This window comes from Sphaerodactylus townsendi, linkage group LG11 (genome assembly GCF_021028975.2).
Source record: "Sphaerodactylus townsendi isolate TG3544 linkage group LG11, MPM_Stown_v2.3, whole genome shotgun sequence".
In the NCBI taxonomy this organism is placed as follows: domain Eukaryota; kingdom Metazoa; phylum Chordata; class Lepidosauria; order Squamata; family Sphaerodactylidae; genus Sphaerodactylus; species Sphaerodactylus townsendi.
In genome coordinates this window covers 66,612,326-66,637,696 of record NC_059435.1, presented here as the reverse complement: position 1 = coordinate 66,637,696, position 25,371 = coordinate 66,612,326, and the positions used below count along the sequence as shown (strand labels likewise).

Below are 25,371 nucleotides of genomic sequence, written 5' to 3'. Positions count from 1 at the left end.
CCTTCTGGACACTATGGAGGCCAGGCATTCCCACCAGCAACCGCACACCAAGTTCTTTCAGTCCTGGCTGCCTCTTTCATCTGTTGCCTTCACCATCACCAATACAGTTTCCACAGGATGGATCTAACCAACTTTTCTGTCGGAGGACAAAGGATCTGCTGCCGATCGTGGGATCGGCACAGACAACAGCCATGCTGAACAAGGTAAGGGCAAGCAGGGGTGAATGAAGGAAAAAACTGACAGGTTTCAATCTAGCATCTACCTGGCTTCACAGCCTCTGTACCACCAGTGATTGTCAGTGCCTTATCATAACGCTACTCTCTCCCATACTTGGCTTAATATGATATTTATTAATTCAACATCTGAACCCTGGCCTCTCCTTCCGCTACCAAGAAGTCACATCACCTGTCTGCTTTCCTGAGCCAAAGGATGAAGACTTCACTTTAAACCCTAGGTGTGAAGTGAACACTCTCTCCATATATCCATCAAACCAAACACCTTCAGGAAGACAATAACCTCTCCAGCGTGCCAAATAAAAGTACTGAGGTTCATCCCAATGTCCACCTAAGTGTGTGGCACCCATTATATCCTTACACCAATGCAGGAGACTCTGTCCTAAGCACACTTAAGAGGTGTTGTGGCATCATATGCCTAGCAAAAGTGTGTCCGTTCAGGAAACCTGCGAAGCTGCTAAGGGGTCAACCGCCTCCACCTGTGCCATTCGGGATAGAGTTCTAGAATAGGTCGGAGTTGCCTCTGGATCAGCACAAAATCTCCATGTGGGACTGCCCAGAGGCCATGAAAAATCTAGCACCACTCATTTGTTTACACTCAGTATCACATCTTCATCAACTATTTGAGAGCCAAATACACAACTAGTTTGTATAACTAAGATTTGTGGTTTATAGAATAATAGCTCCTTCCACACATTAATGACAAACCACTTAGAAACAAAGGTATCTTTGCTTCAAAGGGGAAACAAAAACAAAAATCCCATTGGGCATAAGTCCTGGTGCACTAGAAGAAGCTCTTTAAGCCCCCAACCGTGGAATTCAAGTTCTCATTACTGCTGTCTTCCCACAACGGCTGTGATGGGGGGGGGGGGTGGCGGGGTGGGGGGGGGGGGGGGGGGGGGGGAAAGGGGGGGGGGGGGGAGTGGTGAAAAGGGGGGGGGGGGGTTGGGGGGGGGGGGGGTTTTGGGGGGGGGGGGGGGTGGGGGGGGGGGGGGGGGGGGGGGGGGGGGGGGGGGGGGGGGGGGGGGGTGGGGTGGAGGGGGGGTGGGGGGGGGGGGGGGTGGGGGGGGGGGGGGGTGGGGGGGGGGGGGGGTGGGGGGGGGGGGGGGTGGGGGGGGGGGGGGGTGGGGGGGGGGGGGGGTGGGGGGGGGGGGGGGTGGGGGGGGGGGGGGGTGGGGGGGGGGGGGGGTGGGGGGGGGGGGGGGTGGGGGGGGGGGGGGGTGGGGGGGGGGGGGGGTGGGGGGGGGGGGGGGTGGGGGGGGGGGGGGGTGGGGGGGGGGGGGGGTGGGGGGGGGGGGGGGTGGGGGGGGGGGGGGGTGGGGGGGGGGGGGGGTGGGGGGGGGGGGGGGTGGGGGGGGGGGGGGGTGGGGGGGGGGGGGGGTGGGGGGGGGGGGGGGTGGGGGGGGGGGGGGGTGGGGGGGGGGGGGGGTGGGGGGGGGGGGGGGTGGGGGGGGGGGGGGGTGGGGGGGGGGGGGGGTGGGGGGGGGGGGGGGTGGGGGGGGGGGGGGGTGGGGGGGGGGGGGGGTGGGGGGGGGGGGGGGTGGGGGGGGGGGGGGGTGGGGGGGGGGGGGGGTGGGGGGGGGGGGGGGTGGGGGGGGGGGGGGGTGGGGGGGGGGGGGGGTGGGGGGGGGGGGGGGTGGGGGGGGGGGGGGGTGGGGGGGGGGGGGGGTGGGGGGGGGGGGGGGTGGGGGGGGGGGGGGGTGGGGGGGGGGGGGGGTGGGGGGGGGGGGGGGTGGGGGGGGGGGGGGGTGGGGGGGGGGGGGGGTGGGGGGGGGGGGGGGTGGGGGGGGGGGGGGGTGGGGGGGGGGGGGGGTGGGGGGGGGGGGGGGTGGGGGGGGGGGGGGGTGGGGGGGGGGGGGGGTGGGGGGGGGGGGGGGTGGGGGGGGGGGGGGGTGGGGGGGGGGGGGGGTGGGGGGGGGGGGGGGTGGGGGGGGGGGGGGGTGGGGGGGGGGGGGGGTGGGGGGGGGGGGGGGTGGGGGGGGGGGGGGGTGGGGGGGGGGGGGGGTGGGGGGGGGGGGGGGTGGGGGGGGGGGGGGGTGGGGGGGGGGGGGGGTGGGGGGGGGGGGGGGTGGGGGGGGGGGGGGGTGGGGGGGGGGGGGGGTGGGGGGGGGGGGGGGTGGGGGGGGGGGGGGGTGGGGGGGGGGGGGGGTGGGGGGGGGGGGGGGTGGGGGGGGGGGGGGGTGGGGGGGGGGGGGGGTGGGGGGGGGGGGGGGTGGGGGGGGGGGGGGGTGGGGGGGGGGGGGGGTGGGGGGGGGGGGGGGTGGGGGGGGGGGGGGGTGGGGGGGGGGGGGGGTGGGGGGGGGGGGGGGTGGGGGGGGGGGGGGGTGGGGGGGGGGGGGGGTGGGGGGGGGGGGGGGTGGGGGGGGGGGGGGGTGGGGGGGGGGGGGGGTGGGGGGGGGGGGGGGTGGGGGGGGGGGGGGGTGGGGGGGGGGGGGGGTGGGGGGGGGGGGGGGTGGGGGGGGGGGGGGGTGGGGGGGGGGGGGGGTGGGGGGGGGGGGGGGTGGGGGGGGGGGGGGGTGGGGGGGGGGGGGGGTGGGGGGGGGGGGGGGTGGGGGGGGGGGGGGGTGGGGGGGGGGGGGGGTGGGGGGGGGGGGGGGTGGGGGGGGGGGGGGGTGGGGGGGGGGGGGGGTGGGGGGGGGGGGGGGTGGGGGGGGGGGGGGGTGGGGGGGGGGGGGGGTGGGGGGGGGGGGGGGTGGGGGGGGGGGGGGGTGGGGGGGGGGGGGGGTGGGGGGGGGGGGGGGTGGGGGGGGGGGGGGGTGGGGGGGGGGGGGGGTGGGGGGGGGGGGGGGTGGGGGGGGGGGGGGGTGGGGGGGGGGGGGGGTGGGGGGGGGGGGGGGTGGGGGGGGGGGGGGGTGGGGGGGGGGGGGGGTGGGGGGGGGGGGGGGTGGGGGGGGGGGGGGGTGGGGGGGGGGGGGGGTGGGGGGGGGGGGGGGTGGGGGGGGGGGGGGGTGGGGGGGGGGGGGGGTGGGGGGGGGGGGGGGTGGGGGGGGGGGGGGGTGGGGGGGGGGGGGGGTGGGGGGGGGGGGGGGTGGGGGGGGGGGGGGGTGGGGGGGGGGGGGGGTGGGGGGGGGGGGGGGTGGGGGGGGGGGGGGGTGGGGGGGGGGGGGGGTGGGGGGGGGGGGGGGTGGGGGGGGGGGGGGGTGGGGGGGGGGGGGGGTGGGGGGGGGGGGGGGTGGGGGGGGGGGGGGGTGGGGGGGGGGGGGGGTGGGGGGGGGGGGGGGTGGGGGGGGGGGGGGGTGGGGGGGGGGGGGGGTGGGGGGGGGGGGGGGTGGGGGGGGGGGGGGGTGGGGGGGGGGGGGGGTGGGGGGGGGGGGGGGTGGGGGGGGGGGGGGGTGGGGGGGGGGGGGGGTGGGGGGGGGGGGGGGTGGGGGGGGGGGGGGGTGGGGGGGGGGGGGGGTGGGGGGGGGGGGGGGTGGGGGGGGGGGGGGGTGGGGGGGGGGGGGGGTGGGGGGGGGGGGGGGTGGGGGGGGGGGGGGGTGGGGGGGGGGGGGGGTGGGGGGGGGGGGGGGTGGGGGGGGGGGGGGGTGGGGGGGGGGGGGGGTGGGGGGGGGGGGGGGTGGGGGGGGGGGGGGGTGGGGGGGGGGGGGGGTGGGGGGGGGGGGGGGTGGGGGGGGGGGGGGGTGGGGGGGGGGGGGGGTGGGGGGGGGGGGGGGTGGGGGGGGGGGGGGGTGGGGGGGGGGGGGGGTGGGGGGGGGGGGGGGTGGGGGGGGGGGGGGGTGGGGGGGGGGGGGGGTGGGGGGGGGGGGGGGTGGGGGGGGGGGGGGGTGGGGGGGGGGGGGGGTGGGGGGGGGGGGGGGTGGGGGGGGGGGGGGGTGGGGGGGGGGGGGGGTGGGGGGGGGGGGGGGTGGGGGGGGGGGGGGGTGGGGGGGGGGGGGGGTGGGGGGGGGGGGGGGTGGGGGGGGGGGGGGGTGGGGGGGGGGGGGGGTGGGGGGGGGGGGGGGTGGGGGGGGGGGGGGGTGGGGGGGGGGGGGGGTGGGGGGGGGGGGGGGTGGGGGGGGGGGGGGGTGGGGGGGGGGGGGGGTGGGGGGGGGGGGGGGTGGGGGGGGGGGGGGGTGGGGGGGGGGGGGGGTGGGGGGGGGGGGGGGTGGGGGGGGGGGGGGGTGGGGGGGGGGGGGGGTGGGGGGGGGGGGGGGTGGGGGGGGGGGGGGGTGGGGGGGGGGGGGGGTGGGGGGGGGGGGGGGTGGGGGGGGGGGGGGGTGGGGGGGGGGGGGGGTGGGGGGGGGGGGGGGTGGGGGGGGGGGGGGGTGGGGGGGGGGGGGGGTGGGGGGGGGGGGGGGTGGGGGGGGGGGGGGGTGGGGGGGGGGGGGGGTGGGGGGGGGGGGGGGTGGGGGGGGGGGGGGGTGGGGGGGGGGGGGGGTGGGGGGGGGGGGGGGTGGGGGGGGGGGGGGGTGGGGGGGGGGGGGGGTGGGGGGGGGGGGGGGTGGGGGGGGGGGGGGGTGGGGGGGGGGGGGGGTGGGGGGGGGGGGGGGTGGGGGGGGGGGGGGGTGGGGGGGGGGGGGGGTGGGGGGGGGGGGGGGTGGGGGGGGGGGGGGGTGGGGGGGGGGGGGGGTGGGGGGGGGGGGGGGTGGGGGGGGGGGGGGGTGGGGGGGGGGGGGGGTGGGGGGGGGGGGGGGTGGGGGGGGGGGGGGGTGGGGGGGGGGGGGGGTGGGGGGGGGGGGGGGTGGGGGGGGGGGGGGGTGGGGGGGGGGGGGGGTGGGGGGGGGGGGGGGTGGGGGGGGGGGGGGGTGGGGGGGGGGGGGGGTGGGGGGGGGGGGGGGTGGGGGGGGGGGGGGGTGGGGGGGGGGGGGGGTGGGGGGGGGGGGGGGTGGGGGGGGGGGGGGGTGGGGGGGGGGGGGGGTGGGGGGGGGGGGGGGTGGGGGGGGGGGGGGGTGGGGGGGGGGGGGGGTGGGGGGGGGGGGGGGTGGGGGGGGGGGGGGGTGGGGGGGGGGGGGGGTGGGGGGGGGGGGGGGTGGGGGGGGGGGGGGGTGGGGGGGGGGGGGGGTGGGGGGGGGGGGGGGTGGGGGGGGGGGGGGGTGGGGGGGGGGGGGGGTGGGGGGGGGGGGGGGTGGGGGGGGGGGGGGGTGGGGGGGGGGGGGGGTGGGGGGGGGGGGGGGTGGGGGGGGGGGGGGGTGGGGGGGGGGGGGGGTGGGGGGGGGGGGGGGTGGGGGGGGGGGGGGGTGGGGGGGGGGGGGGGTGGGGGGGGGGGGGGGTGGGGGGGGGGGGGGGTGGGGGGGGGGGGGGGTGGGGGGGGGGGGGGGTGGGGGGGGGGGGGGGTGGGGGGGGGGGGGGGTGGGGGGGGGGGGGGGTGGGGGGGGGGGGGGGTGGGGGGGGGGGGGGGTGGGGGGGGGGGGGGGTGGGGGGGGGGGGGGGTGGGGGGGGGGGGGGGTGGGGGGGGGGGGGGGTGGGGGGGGGGGGGGGTGGGGGGGGGGGGGGGTGGGGGGGGGGGGGGGTGGGGGGGGGGGGGGGTGGGGGGGGGGGGGGGTGGGGGGGGGGGGGGGTGGGGGGGGGGGGGGGTGGGGGGGGGGGGGGGTGGGGGGGGGGGGGGGTGGGGGGGGGGGGGGGTGGGGGGGGGGGGGGGTGGGGGGGGGGGGGGGTGGGGGGGGGGGGGGGTGGGGGGGGGGGGGGGTGGGGGGGGGGGGGGGTGGGGGGGGGGGGGGGTGGGGGGGAGGGGGGTTGGGGGGGGGGGGTCGGGCGGAGGGGGGGGGGGTTGGGGGGGGGGGGGGGTGGTGCGGGGGGGCGCGTGCGGGGTGGGGGGGCTGGGGGGGTGGGGGGGGGGGGGGGGGGGGGGTGGGGGGGGGGGGGGAAAGGGGAGGGGGGGGGGGGGGGGGGGGGGGGGGGGGGGGGGGGGGGGGGGGGGGGGGGGGGGGGGGGGAGAGGGGGGGGGTGGGGGGGGGGGAAAGGATGAACACAAACAAAAAATAATATGGCACCCAAAGAGCAGTAGCAAGAGTAGCATATATATAATAGCAATCACATGAAATAAAACTTACCTAGGAAAGCACAGCAATTGGTTTTTCACAGTCCCATGTATCATTTTAATGAAATTTACATTCCATGTGAAGAGAAAACTCAGGAATCTTCTCCCCTGTAAAAGACAACAACACTCCTTCACAAGAAGCCAAAGGCTCTGCTTAAGTACTGTAAGTAGAGATACACAACTTTCAAAACCTTTGAAACGACAGAAAAGGGGGTTTTTTACTAGGAAAAGTGAAACATATTCCATACTTACTTTCCTATCAAACCTGAACTTCTTTTACAGATTTAACATTAAATACATCATCCATGACTTAGCTAGCATATCAAAGTGTATTATTTGGCATATTTGTGAAATTTTAAAGTATCATTGTCTTCATTTTCTATATGAAAAATTGCAAGTATACCCAATATGTATGGGTTGGTAACTGCTGCACCGTATGCTACCATAGCACATGTATCTTAGGCATTATGCATGTGTATGTGCTGTCAAGTCACAGCTGATTTTTCAAGTTAAGAGATGTTTACAGGCAGGTTGCCATTGCCTGCCTCCACATTTCATCCCTGGTATTCCTTGAAGGTTGTCCATCCAAATACTCACCAATCCACTCTGCTTAGCTCCTAATATCTGATGAGAGCATCTTACTTACTATTAACATATTAATTTTGGGTGCTGTGTGGTTTCTGGGCTGTATGGCTGTGTTCCAGTAGCATTTTCGCCCGACGTTTTGCCTGCATCTGTGGCTGGCATCTTCAGAGGATCATCAGCTCTTCAGCCCGGAAACCCCACACAACCCCAATGATTCCGGCCGTGAAAGCCTTCAACAAAACATATTCATTGTTTTAATTATCCCGCTTTCTCAGCCAAAGCGGCTTACAAATTCCTTCGCTTCCTCTCTCTACACTGAACCTTGTGAGGTAGGTGGGGCTGAGAGTTCTGACAGAACTACCCCAAAGTCACCCAGCAGGCTTCATGTGGAGGAGCCTAGAAAAACAAATCCAGTTCACCAGATAAGTGTGGTGTGGAGGAGTGAGGAATCAAACCCAGTTCTCTAGATTAAAGCCCGTTACTCTTAACCACTACACCACATTGGCATTATACCTGAACTCCAGACTGAGCCAATAGGAAAATGTCTGGAAATGCCCTAGACCTAAATGTCTGGTGAGATCTTGCACCATGCCCCATCCAATATTCAGGCTATTTTCAGCTCTGCTGGTGGATCTGGAACTGCACCCCAAACCTCACCCCATTTCTCAGCTGTTCTGCACTATCAGGAACTAGAACATGGCCCTGTAGCTGCCAGCAGAGCACAGTGTGGCTCCAGAGCCCCCAGTAGGTTTGTGAACAGCCCAAAGATCAGGTGTTGGGCTGGAGAAGCTGTTGCACAACAGGGAAATCTGGGTTAATGTCAGATGTTTTCCTATGGGCAAAACACCTGGCCTCCCGCAGGAAATAACTGCCCTTTTGACAGGTCCAAAGCTTAACCAGTTTTGGCAAAATGTGATTAATTATGCAGTAACGTACCACTGGATCCAAATATAATTGTATTAGGTTAGATTATTTAATAGGATTGGTAACTTCTTCAAACAATGAGTTCGTCTCAACACTGAGATGATTACTGTAGCGTACTGGGGGGGAAAAACCAGAACCCCTTTTGATAAAAGAGTGGCTTAATTGTATTTGGAATGTAGCCTTAATTAAGTAAATTTACATACTACCAAAGGATGCAAAGAAATAATTTATAATGCACAGATTAGCTCTGTGAATGCTCAGCAATTTTTATTGTGCAATGAAATAGAGATAACACAGAAAAAAAACAAACCCATCCTATTCATGCTGAAAGGAAGGAAGGGGTTTCCTAGTTAACAACAATGGCTGATGTTCCAGTTATGCTGGAAACTCAGTCTTTCACAGTTTCCTTGGTAAGCACCCAGGGTAAATATGACTAATATCTTCCTCTTCTCCTCTCCTTCCTTTTTATTTTTATTTTTATCTTTACTATTATTATTATTTCTCTTCCTTTTCCTTTGTCTGGTCTGAATGAACCTACTGTTTATGGAAATGTACTGTTATGCCAATAAAGGTTGTTGATGTTGCTCAGAGGTGGGATCCAGCAGGTTCTCGCCAGTTCCCGAGAGTGGGTTACTAATTATTTGTGTGTGCCGAGAGGGGGTTACTAATTGGGTCCGCTTTTCCGTTAGAAATTCCATTAGGTCCAAAAATCATCAAGTCCTGTTGTTTCCTATGTGGCTGGTTAGCGAAGGTAGAAAACGGGATCATTCTCCCTGTTGGGCTGTTTTAAAAACATGTTTTAGAAATTTGGTAAAGTTCCTTATTTAAGGAGTCTCCTTCTTTTGATTTCTAGAAACAAAATTAAGTATTTGAAAGTATGAAGTATTTGACAGGCAGTCAATTAGAAGAGAAGTAGTTGTTTCTGTTGGCAGTAGACAGTAGGACTTGCGATAATGAGTTTAAATTATGGACAGAAAGATACCAGCTGGAAAAGTAGGAACTTTTTTTTATAGAAAGTTTTTTACAGTAACCGAGAAATTATTAATGCCCCTCCCCCGTCGTGCCCGGCCACGCCCCCGTCGTGCCACGCCCAGCCCCATTGGCGCTACGCCACTGTTTGAATCCCACCATCATGGGAACCTGTTGATAAAATTTTTGGATCCCACCACTGATGTTGCTGGTAAACACCCATGTTGAACAGCCCACAGGGGAGTGGAGTGATGCTGATGACCCACTGCAAAACCCAGAACAAGTCCAGGTGCTTCCTGGGGAGAAGAACTACCATGCAGCTGGACCCTATGTCCGAGCTCCCTGACTGCCTTCCTTTTGCAAGGACAGCAGGGGGGTGCAGATGCTTGCCTATATTGGGTTGAAAACAGAGCAGGATGAGAGTTAGAATGCTGAAGGTCCAAATCAGCCCCAACGATAACGGTTCAAGAAAAAAGGAGTCCAGAGAAAATCCAACCTGTTGAGATTGGAGGAGAGCCCCATTGAGAGATCTTGCCTTCCTCAGGTTTCCAGCAACATACTCCGCATGTGAGAAATCTCAGCTGTCCTCCTGCTCTCCGCTTGTTCGGTTAACCACGAAAAACACGTTTAGAAAAAGTATGCTTACCTCTTCTTTTTTAATATGGTTGACGCTCAAAAAGCAGCGCAGTAATAAATTCTTCACGTCATTGCTCTCTTCGGAGTCGTAATCGAAGCACAGTAAAGCACGATGAATTTGCCATAGATGGATTATATCTGCCCCCTGAGGGAGTAACACTCAATTATATTTCCATGAGGATTGCAGAGGGGGAAAGGGGGATTAAGAGATGAGGGACACAGAAGCCACAGAGGAAATTCTGTCAGTTAACGGAGTGATAAACATATGCTCTGTTCTTAAAGCACACAAATCCATATACATGTCAACAGAGCGTACCCTGGATATGTACTATTATACTGGAGTGGTGGTGAGCAGTCACGTGTAGAGGTATAGTGATTGAATAAGCACCTTAGCAGAAGACGGAGATATAAATGTGTGTCTGGCTAAACAGATAAAAGTCCTCCAGTGAAACACGTAGCAGAATTTTCTCTTGTAAAAGATTCCTGCACCTTCTTGGCTGTCCCAAAAGCCAGATGTAAAATACTGGACAGCTTCTTGTTGAGGTCCTGAATAGCTGGGCCTGCAAGCTGCACACATCCAGCTCAATAACTTGCAGGCACAATTTTAGGTCACCTGATTTCTTTCCAGTGCCTCAATCCACAGAAAAATCAAAAGCGCTCCAAGCCAGCTGACAGTTCGAAGAAATATCGAAGAGATAGAAAAAGTGCAGAGAAGGGCAATGAGGATGATGGAGGGACTGGAGAACCTTCCTTATGAGGAGAGGCTGCAGCGTTTGGGACTCTTTAGTTTGGAGAGGAGACGTCTGAGGGGGGATATGATTGAAGTCTACGAAATTATGCATGGGGTAGAAAATGATGACAGAGAGAATTTTTCCTCTCTTTCTCACAATACTAGAACCAGGGGGCATCCATTGAAAATGCTGGGGGGAAGAATTAGGACTAATAAAAGGAAACACTTCTTCACGCAACGTGTGATTGACGTTTGGAATATGCTGCCACAAGAGGTGGTGATGGCCACTAGCCTGGATAGCTTTAAAAAGGGCTTGGACAGATTTATGGAGGAGAAGTCGATCTATGGCTACCAATCTTGATCCTCCTTGATCTGAGATTGCAAATGCCTTAGCAGACCAGGTGCTCAGGAGCAGTAGCAGCAGCAGCAGCCCATTGCTTTCATATCCTGCACGTGAGCTCCCAAAGGCACCTGGTGGGCCACTGCGAACAGCAGAATGCTGGACTAGATGGACTCTGGTCTGATCCAGCAGGCTAGTTCTTATGTTCTTATGTAGCTATGGCAACAATGCAAAGTGGCAATTAGAGTAAGAAGAGTTTTCACAACGTTTATATAGACATTTATAAAGTGGTAACGTACCACGATGTTTTTCTTCTCAAAGCTGTTTTTCAGCACAAGGGTGAAAGCGGTCTTCCCAAAGCGCTCTTTCCCTTCGAGGCCCTTCTGCCACCATCGTTCGCAAAGGTGTTGGATAGCCCCAGCCAGAGATTTCTCAGAGTCCGGTAGAGCATAAAGAATCTCTGTAAAAAAAATTGAACAAAACTGCAAGTGAAAATACGTTTCTTTAATAATGAAGTAGTTGACAACTTTAATGCGTCTGTGGAACCCTTTCAAAGCTTTTTTCATTATAAACGTGCCTTGATAATTTGGTATCAAAGTCATACAATCTCAAGAAATGGTAAAAGTAGAAGCGTTTGGATTTATATCCTGTTTTTCCCAACTGTAAGGAGTCTCAAAGCGGCTTACAAATTCCTTCCCTTCCCCTCCTCACCACAGACACCTTGTGAGTTAGGTGGGGCTGAGAGAACTGTGAGTGGCCCGAGGTCACCCAGCAGGCTTCATGCAGAGGAGCAGGGAAACAAACCTGGTTCACCAGATTAGAGTCCGCTGCTCAAGCAGAGGAGTGGGCAATCAAACCCAGTTCTCCAGAGTCCACTGCTCTTAACTGCTACATCATGCAGGTTAAACACTGTACAAACAAACACCTCATTATTTGCAGAAACTTAAAAGACAGCAGATTAAAGCTAAGTCTGCTGACATTTGACCTTTTTCGTTATTTTAATTTTTACCAGCTCATATGGAAACCGTTTAGACCATTATTAATATAATGAAAATTCAGCTTTAAGTCTTACTTCAGCCCCTCTCTGCTCCCTGTGCTGTTTACATCAGGGTAACCCTCATATTGAGGGGCCCGCTGCTTTCCCTTTTTGGTGAAGGTTTTAAAGGTGGATTTTTTGGATGCCTCTTTTTTAACTGTTTAATTATTTAACTGTATTAACCGCTGTTTGTATGGAGTTTTAGCGAGTTTTATTGATTATTAACTGGATGGAGCTATGTTATTTGTTTATTGTGTTTTGTATTATTTGCTCCTCTATCTGATATTGTATGAATTTTATGCTGTACACTGCCCAGAGCCCTTCGGGGATGGGGCGGTATAGAAATCCAATAAATAAATAAATAAATAAATAAATAAATAAATAAATAAATAAATAAATAAATAAATACTGCGTGCATGCGTGCAACATACCATTTAATATCAAAGCACATTCGAGGAGATCTTTGCAATTTATGTTTTCATCAACTGTAGGTATGGAGAAAGTGACTACTATTGTCACACCTTGGATTACATCTGTGGTTTGCTCCTGAAAAATGAAGACAGCAACATTTTAAAAATAAAAAAAATATAGATATCTGACAAGGCTGTGAAGCAGAAGCTGCTACTACACAGACCATAATCCTTACCAAAGACACTCCAGGAAATAAAAACATTCAATTAAAAAATACCAATCTGGTTCTACAAGGTCAACACATAGTGAGGAATGGTCTCCCCCCTCTACCTACACAAAGATCTCTGCAATTTATGCGAGAACACATGAGAGGAAGAAGTGGTTGCCAGAAAGCCATACATTATAGGCAAGCAATGAACATATGGGTGGAACCCTGCCCCACCTCTGAGCAATAATGGAGACTTTCCTGCACATCTGCTCTGTTACTCCAGCAGTACAAACTGTAGTTTGGCCCCAATGGCTTATCTTTACTACAGGGCCTGTGCTCCCCATTTCACAACCTCCCTGTGAGGTAGGTGTGGCTAAAATAGGTTCTGCCCTAAGGTATGTGACTTGTATGTTAAGAATGAGATCTGAATCAAGCTTTCCCCAGTCTAACCACTGCACCACACTGGGCCAGCCTTCATGTTGGCAAAGTGTCCGAAAATCTCACAATGTCAGTTTGTGAACAACTGTCACAGTGCTCAAAGGTACATATCTCTCCCCCACCTCCTCAATTCACAAATATGTAATGATGGACCCATAACATTTATAGTAAGCAATTTTCACAGCAATCGAAACCCTCCAGGACCTTTTGTACAGGTGGCAGAAAAAAGGAAGGAACCCCCACCTCCCAAAATATGGGAAACAATAATATAAATAGAAGCTGCAATTTTACGGTTCCTTAGGAACTAGACTCGGAGAACACTTTGAGAGTATTTGATGCAGCAAAGCTGAACAGATCTGATATTATAAAAGGCCAATACAAGCCAAACTGAAACAGAAAAACAGGGTATAATGACATGCAACATGTATGCAAGATTTCCCTGTACTGGAGCCCACAGTAAGAGCCACAAAAAATAGTTGCATCAAGTGAACATATTGGATTTTCAAACTTCTTAAAAATTAACCATTTAATCAATGAAAGAGCAAAAACACAGCAGAATATAACAAATGATAGTATAAGATTATATATATACACACACACACAACACATAAGATCAAACTAATCACTGCAATGTACTTTCTATGATCTTAATTTCATTCACAAATTATCCTCCCTTCTTGAGTCTGCTGAAAACTCTTTGTCTCCTCTATAACCTCAAGATTGAATCACTCTAACATGCCCCATCTGAGGGTGCCATTGAAGTTATCCCAGAAACTTCAATGAAATGAAAACGAAGCTGTCTATTCGTTGACCAGTATATGCTTCTGTTAAAAAACAAAAACAAAACAGCATCCCCTTTGAAATGGCTGCACTCTGGGCTCACTATCCGGTGCTGATTCTTAACTTCTAAAACCCTAAATGACCTGGAACTCACAAGCGTCATAGACCAATCCTCTATTCTACTTCGAATAATCTGCTCTATTCTACTGACTCGTGTGTTAGATCACAGTCAGATCTCCTTCCATGTAAGACCCTCAAGGCACCTTCCTTTGGGATATTTTGCAAGAGATAAAAGAATTCTCCACAAAGGGGCATTTGGCAGCTAAGTGCAAATGTACGGCCGTCTCCAAGTTGCTGGTTTGCTGAGAGTACAGTGCTGTGGAACTTTTTGACTCCTGCACCCACAGTTGATACTATATTTTAACTTTAGCACATCGTAAACTACACTGAGGCTCATTCCGCACATGCAGAATAATGCACTTTCAAACTGCTTTCAGTGCTCTTTGAAGCTGTGTGGAACGGCAAAGTCCACTTGCAAACAGTTGTGAAAGTGGTTTGAAAACGCATTATTCTGCATGTGCGGAAGGGGCCTGAGTGTATGGGGAGGCAGGATATACATTTTAAAATACACAAATAAAGTGATAGGACCTTTTGGGGTGCTCCCTCAGTTTCCATGTTGTCATCACATTCTTTGTCAATTCTCTGCCATGCTTCTACTGGGTCATCCACCAAAACCTGTGTCAACAAGTGCTTTAACTTCTCCCATAATGCTTCCCTCTGCTTTCTTGACAGTTCTTGGAGCAGCTCGTTCAGATCAAACGAATTAGCCGGATCCTTCTGTGAAACAAGAGACAAACACGTTTGTCACTGAACTGGACGTTTCCTGCTCAGGGCCACTCTGCAGAAAGGCAGGCGCTTCCTTTCGTTCGCCTCCAGTTGCCAAACTGAAAGATTCAATAAATAAATCCATCTAATAGGAGCACAGAAAGCAGTCTGCTCATAACCCTAACAAAGATTGCATTCAACAGCAGAACACAGAAGCTAATCAAATGAAACCATAGCTGCAAAGTTGCTTTTTCTTGAATAACAGAATTACTCATAGGAACATCCAAGCCAGATCCCTCCACATGTACCAAAAAATCACCTGCCACAGATGCTTTATTATTTCTCGCAGTTCTTTTGAAGACACCCAGTGAAGACGATTCTGCAGCCACCCTTAGCTGCTTGTTATGTAGCAAAAGTAGAGAATCTCTTCACTTGTAACCTGAACCTTCTCTACCTACCGTGTTTCCCCAAAAATAAGACAGTGTCTTATATTAAGTTTTGCTCCCAAAGATGCGCTATGTCTTATTTTCAGGGGATGTCTTATTTTTCTGTGTTCTGTTCGTCGGGCATACTTCCAAACAAAAACTTTGCTACATCTTACTTTCGGGGGATGCCTTATATTTCACACTTCAGCAAAACCTCTACTTCGTCTTATTTTCAGGGGATGTCTTATATTCGGGGAAACGGTGTAGGGAATGACTTGTGAAAATCAATGTCGTTAGGGCATAGTGATGGCCTCTGGTGTCTTTCAAAGGGGATAAGATCCATGCAATTGTGGATTAGTCCCAAGGACTGAGTGAACCCCCCCCCCCCCATGTACCAGTGCTGAAGGACTACAGCAAGGAAAGGGGGCCCTAGCCTCTGTGTCCTGTTTAAGGTATTCTGAGACATCAAGCTGGCTGCCACGTAGAACAGGATCCTGGACTAGAACAGACCATTAATCTAGTCCAGCATTGTTGGCTCTCAGGCACAGTGTGTCACATGCAGAAAGTCCCTGGGTCAATGCCTGGTGTCTCCAGTTCAAAGATTCCAGACAGCTGTCAGAAAAGATGTCTCTCTGTCCGACATGCCGGATCAGAGCAAATAATACTGAGCTAGGCAGTCCGGCAGCTTCACAGGTTTTTAGAAAAATAGATTATTGGGTGACTTTGTTCTAAATGCGTGGATAGTTCTTACACTGATTTGTTTAAACACGTGAACAGTTTTTGAACCTTCGAGGGGCTGCGCTCTTAAGCATTGCTCGCCAGCATGGAACAACAGCTGATATTCCAACGGTTTGGCCAAACAGCGGGGTATGGGACTAGCCAGCAAGAATGGGAAAAAGACGACAGGAGGCAGACCCCTACTCTGAACACCCACCCTTAATTTCATGGCTCTGGCAAATCCTTTGCTCAGCACCAAGGTTGGCTCCCAGCTGACCAAATGAAAAAATTAATTTTTGCCATATCACCTGAATGGGTTTGAGTTTCTCTGTCTTTTTTGAGAAGGGGGGGGTACGCTCTTCATACACATGGGAGTTACTACTGGTAGTTTGAATAAAGGGACTTGGGGACAGCTGGCATCTCTACCTGCCAGTATTTGAGGGAGGCAAGTTAAGAATTGCAGGCTGCAAAGAGATCTTTCATCTGGGGTGGCCAAAGGCCACAGTCCTGAGTAATGGCAAAAAACAACAGGCATTCAGCTGCATTGTCTTCTGTCCTGCGCACACATCCGATTACATTTTTCCCATAAGGTGAGCGGAGTTTACCCAGGAGGCAAGCTGGGTACTGGGCTACCCCAGCATTATCCCGCACTTTGGAGTAGCAGCTGGCTCTTCAACTAAATGGCATCCCACTGTTGATATAAATATATTTACTTACGTGAAGCTGAATAAAATTCAAGAATTCATCAACGGCACTATTAAATACAGCCTGCAGAAACGCCTCTCGTCTTTCCATGTTGTAATGTTTTGCAATTCACGTAGGCCTAAGGTGACAGAGAAAACACTGGAGCAGAAAATCCAATTTAATGATCCAACAAGAAGTCAAACTGATGCAGATCAAGGTTGCCATATTAATGTTTCACCCCAAAATAAAAGTCTCATTATGGAGAGGTGGCACTCTGTACTGCAAAACCCCACTGTGACCCAAATATTTATTAAATTCTCTTTTCTGATTATTAAATTACTAACAGCTCAAAACTGAAGCTGGTTCACATGACTGAGGGAGGAAGGAAATCGGAAGCATGGAGGCCAGCTGAATGAGACCTGGGCCAAGCAGTTGCTCAACCTTTCCTGCAGGTGATGTAACACCAAAGTGAGGCTAGAAGCATGAGTGGAAGGACACGAGCCAAAGGGATCTGTAGATTTCAGCCTGTGATTCTGCCAGTGTGGCGTAGTGTTTGAGAGCAGATGCACTCTAATCTGGAGAACTGGGTTTGATTCTCCGCTCTGCCACTTGAGCTGTGGAGGCTTATCTGGTGAACTAGGTTAGCTTATGCACTCCAACATACGCCAACTGGGTGACCTTGGGCTAGTTACAGTTCTTTGGAGCTCTCTCAGCCCCATCCACCTCACAGGGTGTTTGTTGTTGGGGGGGAGGGGAAAGGCAATTGTAAGCCCCTTTGAGTCTCCTACAGGATAGAAAGGGTGGCTATAAATCCAAACTCTTCTTCTTCTTTACACCATGCTAGCAGAACTACTGTCAAAGTGGGGCTACCCTGTGGCTCGCTGCATGTTCGAAGTCTGTTTTAGAAGCCTCTTGCAATATAGATGCTTTCTGAAAGTGCAATTTTGCGTTTATTTCATTTCACAAGTGGCTTTGAATCCCAGCATTGGAGAAAAGTGGCATAAATGTATTCTAAATAAGTCAAATTGCCTGCAGACCTAAGCAACCACATTATATAGTCAGTCAGCACAGATATTTGTCCATGTAATAGTGTGAGAAAGGTTCCACCTATATGGAACTGGCTTTTCTCACAACACTTCAAACAAGAACATAAGAACATGCCTGCTGGATCAGACCAGAGTCCATCTAGTCCAGTACTCTGCTATTCGCAGTGGCCCACCAGGCGCCTTTGGGAGCTCACGTGCAGGATGTGAAAGCAATGGCCTTCTGCTGCTGCTGCTCCTGCTCCTGCGCACCTGGTCAGCTAAGGCATTTGCAATCTGAGATCAAGGAGGATCAAGATTGGTAGCCATAAATCGACTTCTCCTCCATAAATCTGTCCAAGCCCCTTTTAAAGCTATCCAGGTTAGTGGCCATCCACACCCACCACCTCCTGTGGCAGCATATTCCAAACACCAGTCACACGTTGCGTGAAGAAGTGTTTCCTTTTATTAGTCCTAATTCTTCCCCCCAGCATTTTCAATGAATGCCCCCTTGTTCTAATATTGTGAGAAAGAGAGAAAAAAATTCTCTCTGTCAACATTTTCTACCTCATGCATAATTTTATAGACTTCAATCATATTCCCCCTCAGACGTCTCCTCTCCAAACTAAAGGAGAGTCCCAAACGCTGCAGCCTCTCCTCATAAGGAAGGTGCTCCAATCCTTCAATCATCCTCATTGCCCTTCTCTGCACTTTTTCTATCTCTTCGATATCCTTTTTTTTTTGAGATGAATGCGCAGACCAGAACTGAAACACAGTTACTCCAAGATCGCGGTCATATCCGCGGCTTCTATAGCAAAGGGGTATGACAATCCTTGCAGTTTTATTATCAACTCCTTTCCTAATTATCCCCAGCATAGAGTTTGCCTTTTTCACAGCTGCCATGAATTGAGTTGACATTCCCATGGAACTATCAACTAAGACGCCAAAATCCCTTGCTGCAGCCTGACCAAGGAACTTATTATCCCACCCTTGTGCTAAGAACTGCAACATTATTCCCCTACATGTCTGAAACACATAAACTAATTTCTCTAGCATCACATCTCCCCCCACCCCCACACATGTTCTATATCAAAGAATCCTCTATTGCCAACTTTTAAAGCAACACTGTTATCACTGAACAGACATGCCTCAAGACGCTACCAGTTTGATTCACTGCATCTCTCCCATTTGCCACCTTCAAAACATTTCTACTATGGAACATTTTATGGGCTTGCTTGGCTTTTCCTGACTAGTCACTGCATGTTTCCAATTGGCACTGTTTTTTTTTGTCCAGGAGGTTATCTCCTTTTTATCAGATTTCATATTGCTGGTGATTAATATTTTATTATATTGTCGAAGGCTTTCATGGCCAGAATCACTGAGGTGCTGTGTGTTTTCCGGGCTGTATGGCCGTGTTCTAGCAGCATTCTCTCCTGACGTGTCACCTGCATCTGATAGATCCTCTGAAGATGCCAGCCACAGATGCAGGCGAAACGTCAGGAGAGAATGCTGCTAGAATATGGCCATACAGCCCAGAAACCACACAGCACCCGAATATTTTATTGGTGTGTGTGGTTTTAGGTCATTAGGTCAGCATAGAGACTTAAATAGAAACTATGAAAACACAAACAAACAGTCACTTTTCATTATAAAACAGAGTTTTTGAAAACTCACTGATGGTGAGCAATTACGATGATGTCACTTGTTGTCCTACACAGGCATTCACTCTCCAACCACGCATTTTTGACACTGACCAGTTTAAGCTTGCTCAAAAGGTAGAATTCTTCTTCCACTGAAAAATATGATATTTTACCAATTACACTGTTATCCCTCCCTTCAAGAAATAAAGGGTGGCATATGTGGTTTTTCCTTCCTCTCCCCCGAAAAAAAAAAGGTGGGCCGAGAAACAGCATCTGGCCCAAAATGACCCACTGAACTTCATGGTGGTTGAAGCCAGCTCTTCCTAGTCCTACACTAACCCATACTTCTGCAGCTCTCTGATCACTCCTTTTCTATTTGTCGTGTACAAAGTTCCTAAAATATGATGATTCTATACGAATGGATGGCAAGCCATCATCCTCCAAAACACAAATACCCTTCTCACAACATTACAAAGTAAGCATTACATAGTACCGGTAAGCATACTGGGATCAGTTTTGGAGCTTGTGCTAATTACTACATTTATTTATGTACTGGGATTGCAGGTGAGCAGCGGCCAAGTTGACCAAGTTATTCAAGAAGGAGAAAATCAAATGGATTGTGAAGCATTCCAAAAAGAGTTCTGAGCGAGAGGGTGCCAATTTAGCAAATAAGGCTCAGTGTGAACGTGTAAGGTGGCAGGCAATGGGGCAAACCATCCTATTTGTTTATGTCAACAGTGTGCGGCAGCTGTGAAAAAATCAATTTCTGTGCTAGGGATTATTAGGAAAGACACTGAAAGCACAACAGCCAGTAACATAATGTACAATGTTCTTCTATAGATCGCAGGAAAAGGTTCTTAGGAGTGCACTGTTAATGAACCATTGGTCTGATCACACACGGCTGCTCCTATAGTCTTAAAATGCTTTCAATATTCTTTACTTGTATCATCATAGCAACAAACCCACAAGATAAACCAGTACGATTAACCTCAAACTGAAGAAAATGAAAGCTGTATGCCTAAGGCTACCCAGTGAATTTGTAGCCAAGATGAGATTTGAACCAGAAACTTTCCAGATCTCAACTCATTTTCTTATCCTCTATATTAGAGCAGCTACCGAGCTGGAATTCCTGTGCAGATCTGTCACTATCTTCTTTGCCTTAATAAAAGCCAGAAGTGACTAGCTCATAACTGAAACCAGTTATCCCCTATTTATGCAAACCATTCATCACCAGTTAGAAGTAGTCTACCATTATTAGGATGAGATCTCATTCTCCAGCATTAATCTATTTTGTCACTGAGATCAATTGTGAGCAGCAGTGGCATAGAAGTTAAGAGCAGGTGTACTCTAATCTGGAGGAACCAAGTTTGATTCCCTGCTCTGCCACTTGAGCTGTGGAAGCTTATCTGGGCAATTCAGATTAGCCTGTGCACTCCCACACATGCCAGCTGGGTGACCTTGGGCAAGTCACAGTTCTTCTGAGCTCTCTCAGCCCCACCCACCTCACAGGGTGTTTGATGTGAGGGGGGAAGGGAAAGGAGACTGCAAGCCCCTTTGAGTCTCCTTACAGGAGAGAAAGGGGGGGGGATATAAATCCTACTGTGCTTCTCCTGTGTGCAACACCCTTTTATCAGATGACAACTATGGGCAGCCTAGATGACATCAGATGACACATTTTTCAGTAGTGGTACCAAGACTGCAGAATGCTTGCCTTGTGATGCTCGTAGATCCCTCCTTAACAAGTTTTTGAGGAAATAAACAAAATGCTTCTGACCATTCTCTATTTTTACCAGCCCTAAAGCAGCCTAAATGTTTCAATCTTATGTTTTAATATGGCTGATTTTATTGTGACTTTGTATAATGGACTCTGTGTAGTGGGCTTTGTGTAATGGGCTTTATTATCCTGATGAAATCTTATGGGCAACACACAACAATGAATTATGCCTGTCTTTTGACCTCCTGGTGGCATTTCATGCACTTCCAGCTTAACCTACCTCACAGGATTGTTGTGAGAATCAAATGGATGGCGAGGAGCGTGATGTAAGCCATGTTGGGTCCCCATTCGGTCAAAAAACGAGGTATAAATGAAGTAAGCAAATAAATAAAAATTATAGCAGTACTATCTCCCTGTATGACTAATATAAGTTTTGGGGGAGGGGGGGCAACATCGCTGTACTGTTGTTTTAGCTTTTAATTGTTTTAATCGTTGTTGAAGTTGTAGTGTATTTTAATTGCACTTTTAATTAATCTTCTGTGGTTATGGACTGTACACCGCCCTGAACCCTTTACCAGGAATGGCCGGCCTAGAAATCTAAAACAAACAAATAAAATAAAATAAATAAATATACCCGACACCGAGTATAACATTTCACGTTGTTTTGGCAGCAAGGGATTGTGACTGTCGAAGGCTTTCACGGCCGAATTCAACTGGTTGTGGTGGGTTTTCCGGGCTGTGTGGCCGTGGTCTGGTGGATCTCGTTCCTAACGTTTTGCCTGCATCTGTGGCTGGCATCTTCAGAGGTGTATCACAGAGGGAAGTCTGTTGTAAGAGAACTCTGGACACAGTGTGTAACAGACTTCCCTCTGTGATACACCTCTGAAGATGCCAGCCACAGATGCAGGCAAAACGTTAGGAACGAGATCCACCAGACCACGGCCACGCAGCCCGGAAAACCCACCACAATCAGGGACTGTGACATTCACACGTTCGTCCTCCAGACCCCATCAATTCCACACTTCCTTCTCTCAGTACTTCTAGACAATAAATTTCACAGACCTTTCCCGCTAAAAAAAACAAATCCGGAGCAACCCCCTCCCCACAGACGCCCACGACTCACCCCACGGAACCCGGCCGCTCGGCGCTCACCGGAAGCGATTCGAATTCTCCCGCGTCCGCCGCTGTTAAACAACTTCAGCCCTCCAGGACTCACTGAGCATGCGCGCGCAGCCGGGCTCGCTCGCGGCTTCTTCCGAAGAGAGGGAGCAAAAGAAAACGCGCGCGCATATAGGCATTCTGCGCGCATGCGCAGTTGTGCTCTCTAATAAGCTGGGGTTGGTCGTGAGTGCAAACGCGGTTTGGGGAAGGCGGTGAGCGGGCTCTTGGGTAGAACTTACAGTCCGGCATACTGCAGCCCCAGTAGTGTGATTTTTGGATCTATTGGAGGGCGAAACTAGCTCTTAAAATGGTGCATAGACAGTGTGGTTTAGTGGTTGGAGTCAGGAGGACTGAGGATGCCTGGGTTCATGTGCTGACTGCAGCTCCCTCCCTGTCATGGTCACTTCCCTCACAGGACTGTTGTTAGGAATACATGAAGGAGACTCTGTGCTCCAAGGAAAGTGGAATGAAATGCAGTGCATAAAGTACATGGTCACAATGTTAAAATGTGTGCACACAACCCGAGGACAGGAAAAGAATATGACAACGGGTCTCTCCCTGCTTTAGCAATAGAAGCTGTTGATGCCACTGAAGACGACTTTTCCTGACAGCTGATGATCTAGCCCAGGTTGCAAACAGACCTTCTAAAGAGGGGCCAAAGATGGACTTTGTGGTAAATACAGTCACAAAACAAGTTCCATGCATAGTTGGATTGTTCACTGTTGTAATCATGTGCCTTCAACATGTTCTTGCCTGCCCAGGAAAACTGCAGATGATTGCAGAAATGTGTGGACCCCCTACAAGTTCCCATCTTCATGTCTGTAAAACACCACCGATTACAAGGCAATTCACTTCCAGGCCCGTTTATAGAGGAGTGCAGCCATCCAGCCTCATCTGATACATGCTTGTTCAGCCTTTCACCAAAAGGCCAGGGTGGAAAAAATGGAACCACTTGATCTATGTCCTAATACAATTGACAACAATTCTGCAGGGAACCAGGATTGCACCCTCCTCTTGAGCAGAGCGGCAGGGCCTCCTCTACATCTGAGTTTGCTCCAGGGCTTACTCAAGTTCTGGTGAATGTTGGGATTGGGTATTTTATGTGAAAAATATTGTTTGATATGTGTCCCGCTTTCCCAACAATTGTTTCTTGAAACAGTTACTGTATATCTGAGTTTGGGAGGAAAGACAGTGGAAGGAAATGAAGGAGATCAAATTTTCAGTGGGGTCCCCTCCCCTCTCAGCATTATAATCCTTAGCCCTTTTGGATTTTTAAAAATTCATGTGAAGGAACCACCCTTAGATTTTAGACATACGATTGGCTCACAGTGATGTGGGTTTTGATTAGAGTGGTGGACTTATCCTACCATCCTCATTGCTGCAGTCAGAAACAGTTTTTTCTACATCTCTGCATCTGACAGCTGGAGAAAGGTGCTTTCCAGGAGGGGTGGGGGAGCACGCTTCTTCCATCTGCTTCTTCTCTGGAAAACAGCTGAGGCCAGGCTTAAAATGTTATCCATGCAGGGAGCACGATTTTGGACAGAACACAAGAATACAGGTCCCTGCCCCAATGTGCTTACAATCTAAAATGTGCAATTAAAGAGATGACACAGCGGGATTAAACAAGATAAGAATATGCATTGACTAGTGCCAAAACATGCCTAGCATCGGCTCAGTAAGAAATATATATTCATTTGTTTATATTATTTATTGTCCATGTTTCTCAAAAGCAGATTTACACAGTTTCACTGCAGTCAAAAGTGAATGCCTGCTTCGTTTACTTATGACATCTTGACCAACCCTCTTGCTGATGTGGGGATTTGTGGGTTAGCCTTGCAGTGGCTATGCTCATTTCTCTGAGGCTGGGGACAGAGGGCTGTAATTGGCAAGAGAAGTTCCACTTGCCGATCATTGGTCTGTGGCGTCCCACAAAGAGCAGTTCTCTCAACAATATTGTTTAATATCTACATACACCTTCTTGCTGGGTTGATCTGGAGGTTTGGGCTGGGGTGCCATCAATATGCTGATGACATTCAGCTGTATCTGCTAATAGACGTGTGCCATCATGTGGCCCGCCCCATTCCCATCCCCCCTTTTCCCACCATGCTGTTCCTATTGTTATCTTCTAGAGTTGGAAATGTCAATTCATAAACTAATGCAATTTTGTGCCTTGTCGCGATATACAAGGGAGATCTATCCTTGTGCTATCTTGAAAGTAGCACAAAAGTAGTGCCCACCGCACAGGATAAATACCTTATGCAAGCTGTACCAGGGCGTACAATTACAATAGTTTATGAATTAACATTTCCAACTCTAGAAGATACCCATCTGACAAGCTGACTGAAACACAGCTCTTCCGAGGATTTGATTCAGCATGGCATATTAAAAACTGTCTTTTTAAGCTCAACATTACTTTGCAACAAAAGCGTGGCACAGAAAGTCACAGTCGGCTGAATAGTGCTAACAATCAGATCTGAAGCGATATGCCAGAACACCCAAAAGAAGGGATGTAGGGCTTTGTAACTCATCTAAAAACCACTTTGTGCTAGTAATAATGAGCCTACCACCCAATTGTTAGTTTTGGTAGCATGCCCTCTCAACAGAACCTAAATTGCACGCCTCCATTTTGACATGTCTGCATGTCAGTTCAGAATAATCTATACCTTTTATATTAATCTCACACTTATTATTGCTCTCCTGTCAAATCTAGTTAAAGCAGTCTTGAAAAGCAGGCCTTTCACACTGGGTTGCTGAGCAACTGCAAAATCAGTTTTGCTTCCATGCTGTCCCTTCATCAAACATTCGCTCCTTTTTCTTTCATTTAAGAAACCCCTCTCGCTAGTTGGCATTGCCTAGAACGCCCGAAGAATGCCTGAAGTGTTGTGTATTACTCACCACTGTTATCAACAATAATATAAATAACGTATTCCCAGAATGTGATATTATATTGTATCCTGCTGCTAAATTCCCTTGACTGTGTACCATCCATGCCCAGTCAATTGTATTTCATATGGACTGAGCTGCACGAAGATCATTTAGGAATAGCGATTTATACTGGGGCAAATTTATTTTAGAGAGAAAACTTCCTAATACTTTAATTACTAGCCATATTTACAAAGCATTCTGGAATTTCTATTGTTCAACTTAATTACAAGGTTGTATAATGTTAAAGCGCTGTAATGCTTCCTAGGTCTTATTCCAGAGGTGGGATCCAGCAGGTTCTCACCAGTTCCCGAGAGGGGGTTACTAATTATTTGTGTGTGCCGAGAGGGGGTTACTAATTGGGTCTGCTTTTCCGTTAGAAATTCCATTAGATCCAAAAATCATAAAGTCCTGTTGTTTCCTATGTGGCTGGTTAGCGAAGGTAGAAAACGGGATAATTCTCCCTGTTGGGCTGTTTTAAAAACATGTTTTAGAAATATGGCAAAGTTCCTTGTTTAAGGAAAATATCCTTCTTTTGATTTCTAGAAACAAAATTAAGTATTTGAAAGTATTAAATATTTGACAGGCAGTCAATTAGAAGAGAAGTAGTTGTTTCTGTTGGCAGTAGATGATAGGACTTGCTATGAGGAGTTTAAATTATGGACAGAAAGATACCAGCTGGAAATTAGGAACTTTTTTTTACAGTAAGAGTTTTTTACAGTAACAGAGAAATTATTAATGCTCCGCCCCCGTCGTGCCCCGCCCAGCCCCATTGGCGCTACGCCACTGTTTGAATCCCACCACCATGGGAACCTGTTACTAAAAATTTTGGATCCCACCACTGTCTTATTCCATTTACCCTCTGTTTCCTTTTGGCATATGGGCAATTGGTCCAAAAGGCTATGGGCACAGGGCAGTCAATTCACTCACTTCTTCTACAGTTGGCTTAGGAGGCCACTAGGACCCCAGCCTGTTAGAGAAGGGTTTTTGTTGATGTCGTTAGGCCCATATCTGG

At 53.0% G+C, this 25,371-nt stretch overlaps 1 protein-coding gene across 1 annotated transcript; it reads right to left on the bottom strand.

Moving 5' to 3' along the window:
- Nucleotides 1-76: 76 nt before the first annotated feature.
- Nucleotides 77-21,483, bottom strand: LOC125440638 (condensin-2 complex subunit G2-like). Its single transcript, XM_048510496.1, has 9 exons — nucleotides 21,397-21,483; nucleotides 18,594-18,711; nucleotides 15,931-16,036; nucleotides 13,895-14,083; nucleotides 11,841-11,955; nucleotides 10,673-10,833; nucleotides 9,314-9,448; nucleotides 6,203-6,297; nucleotides 77-194 (listed from the first exon to the last, which is right to left on the bottom strand). Exons 3-9 carry the CDS (start codon nucleotides 16,006-16,008, stop codon nucleotides 77-79), a joined length of 891 nt encoding a protein of 296 aa, XP_048366453.1. The 5' UTR covers nucleotides 16,009-16,036; nucleotides 18,594-18,711; nucleotides 21,397-21,483.
- Nucleotides 21,484-25,371: the final 3,888 nt, after the last annotated feature.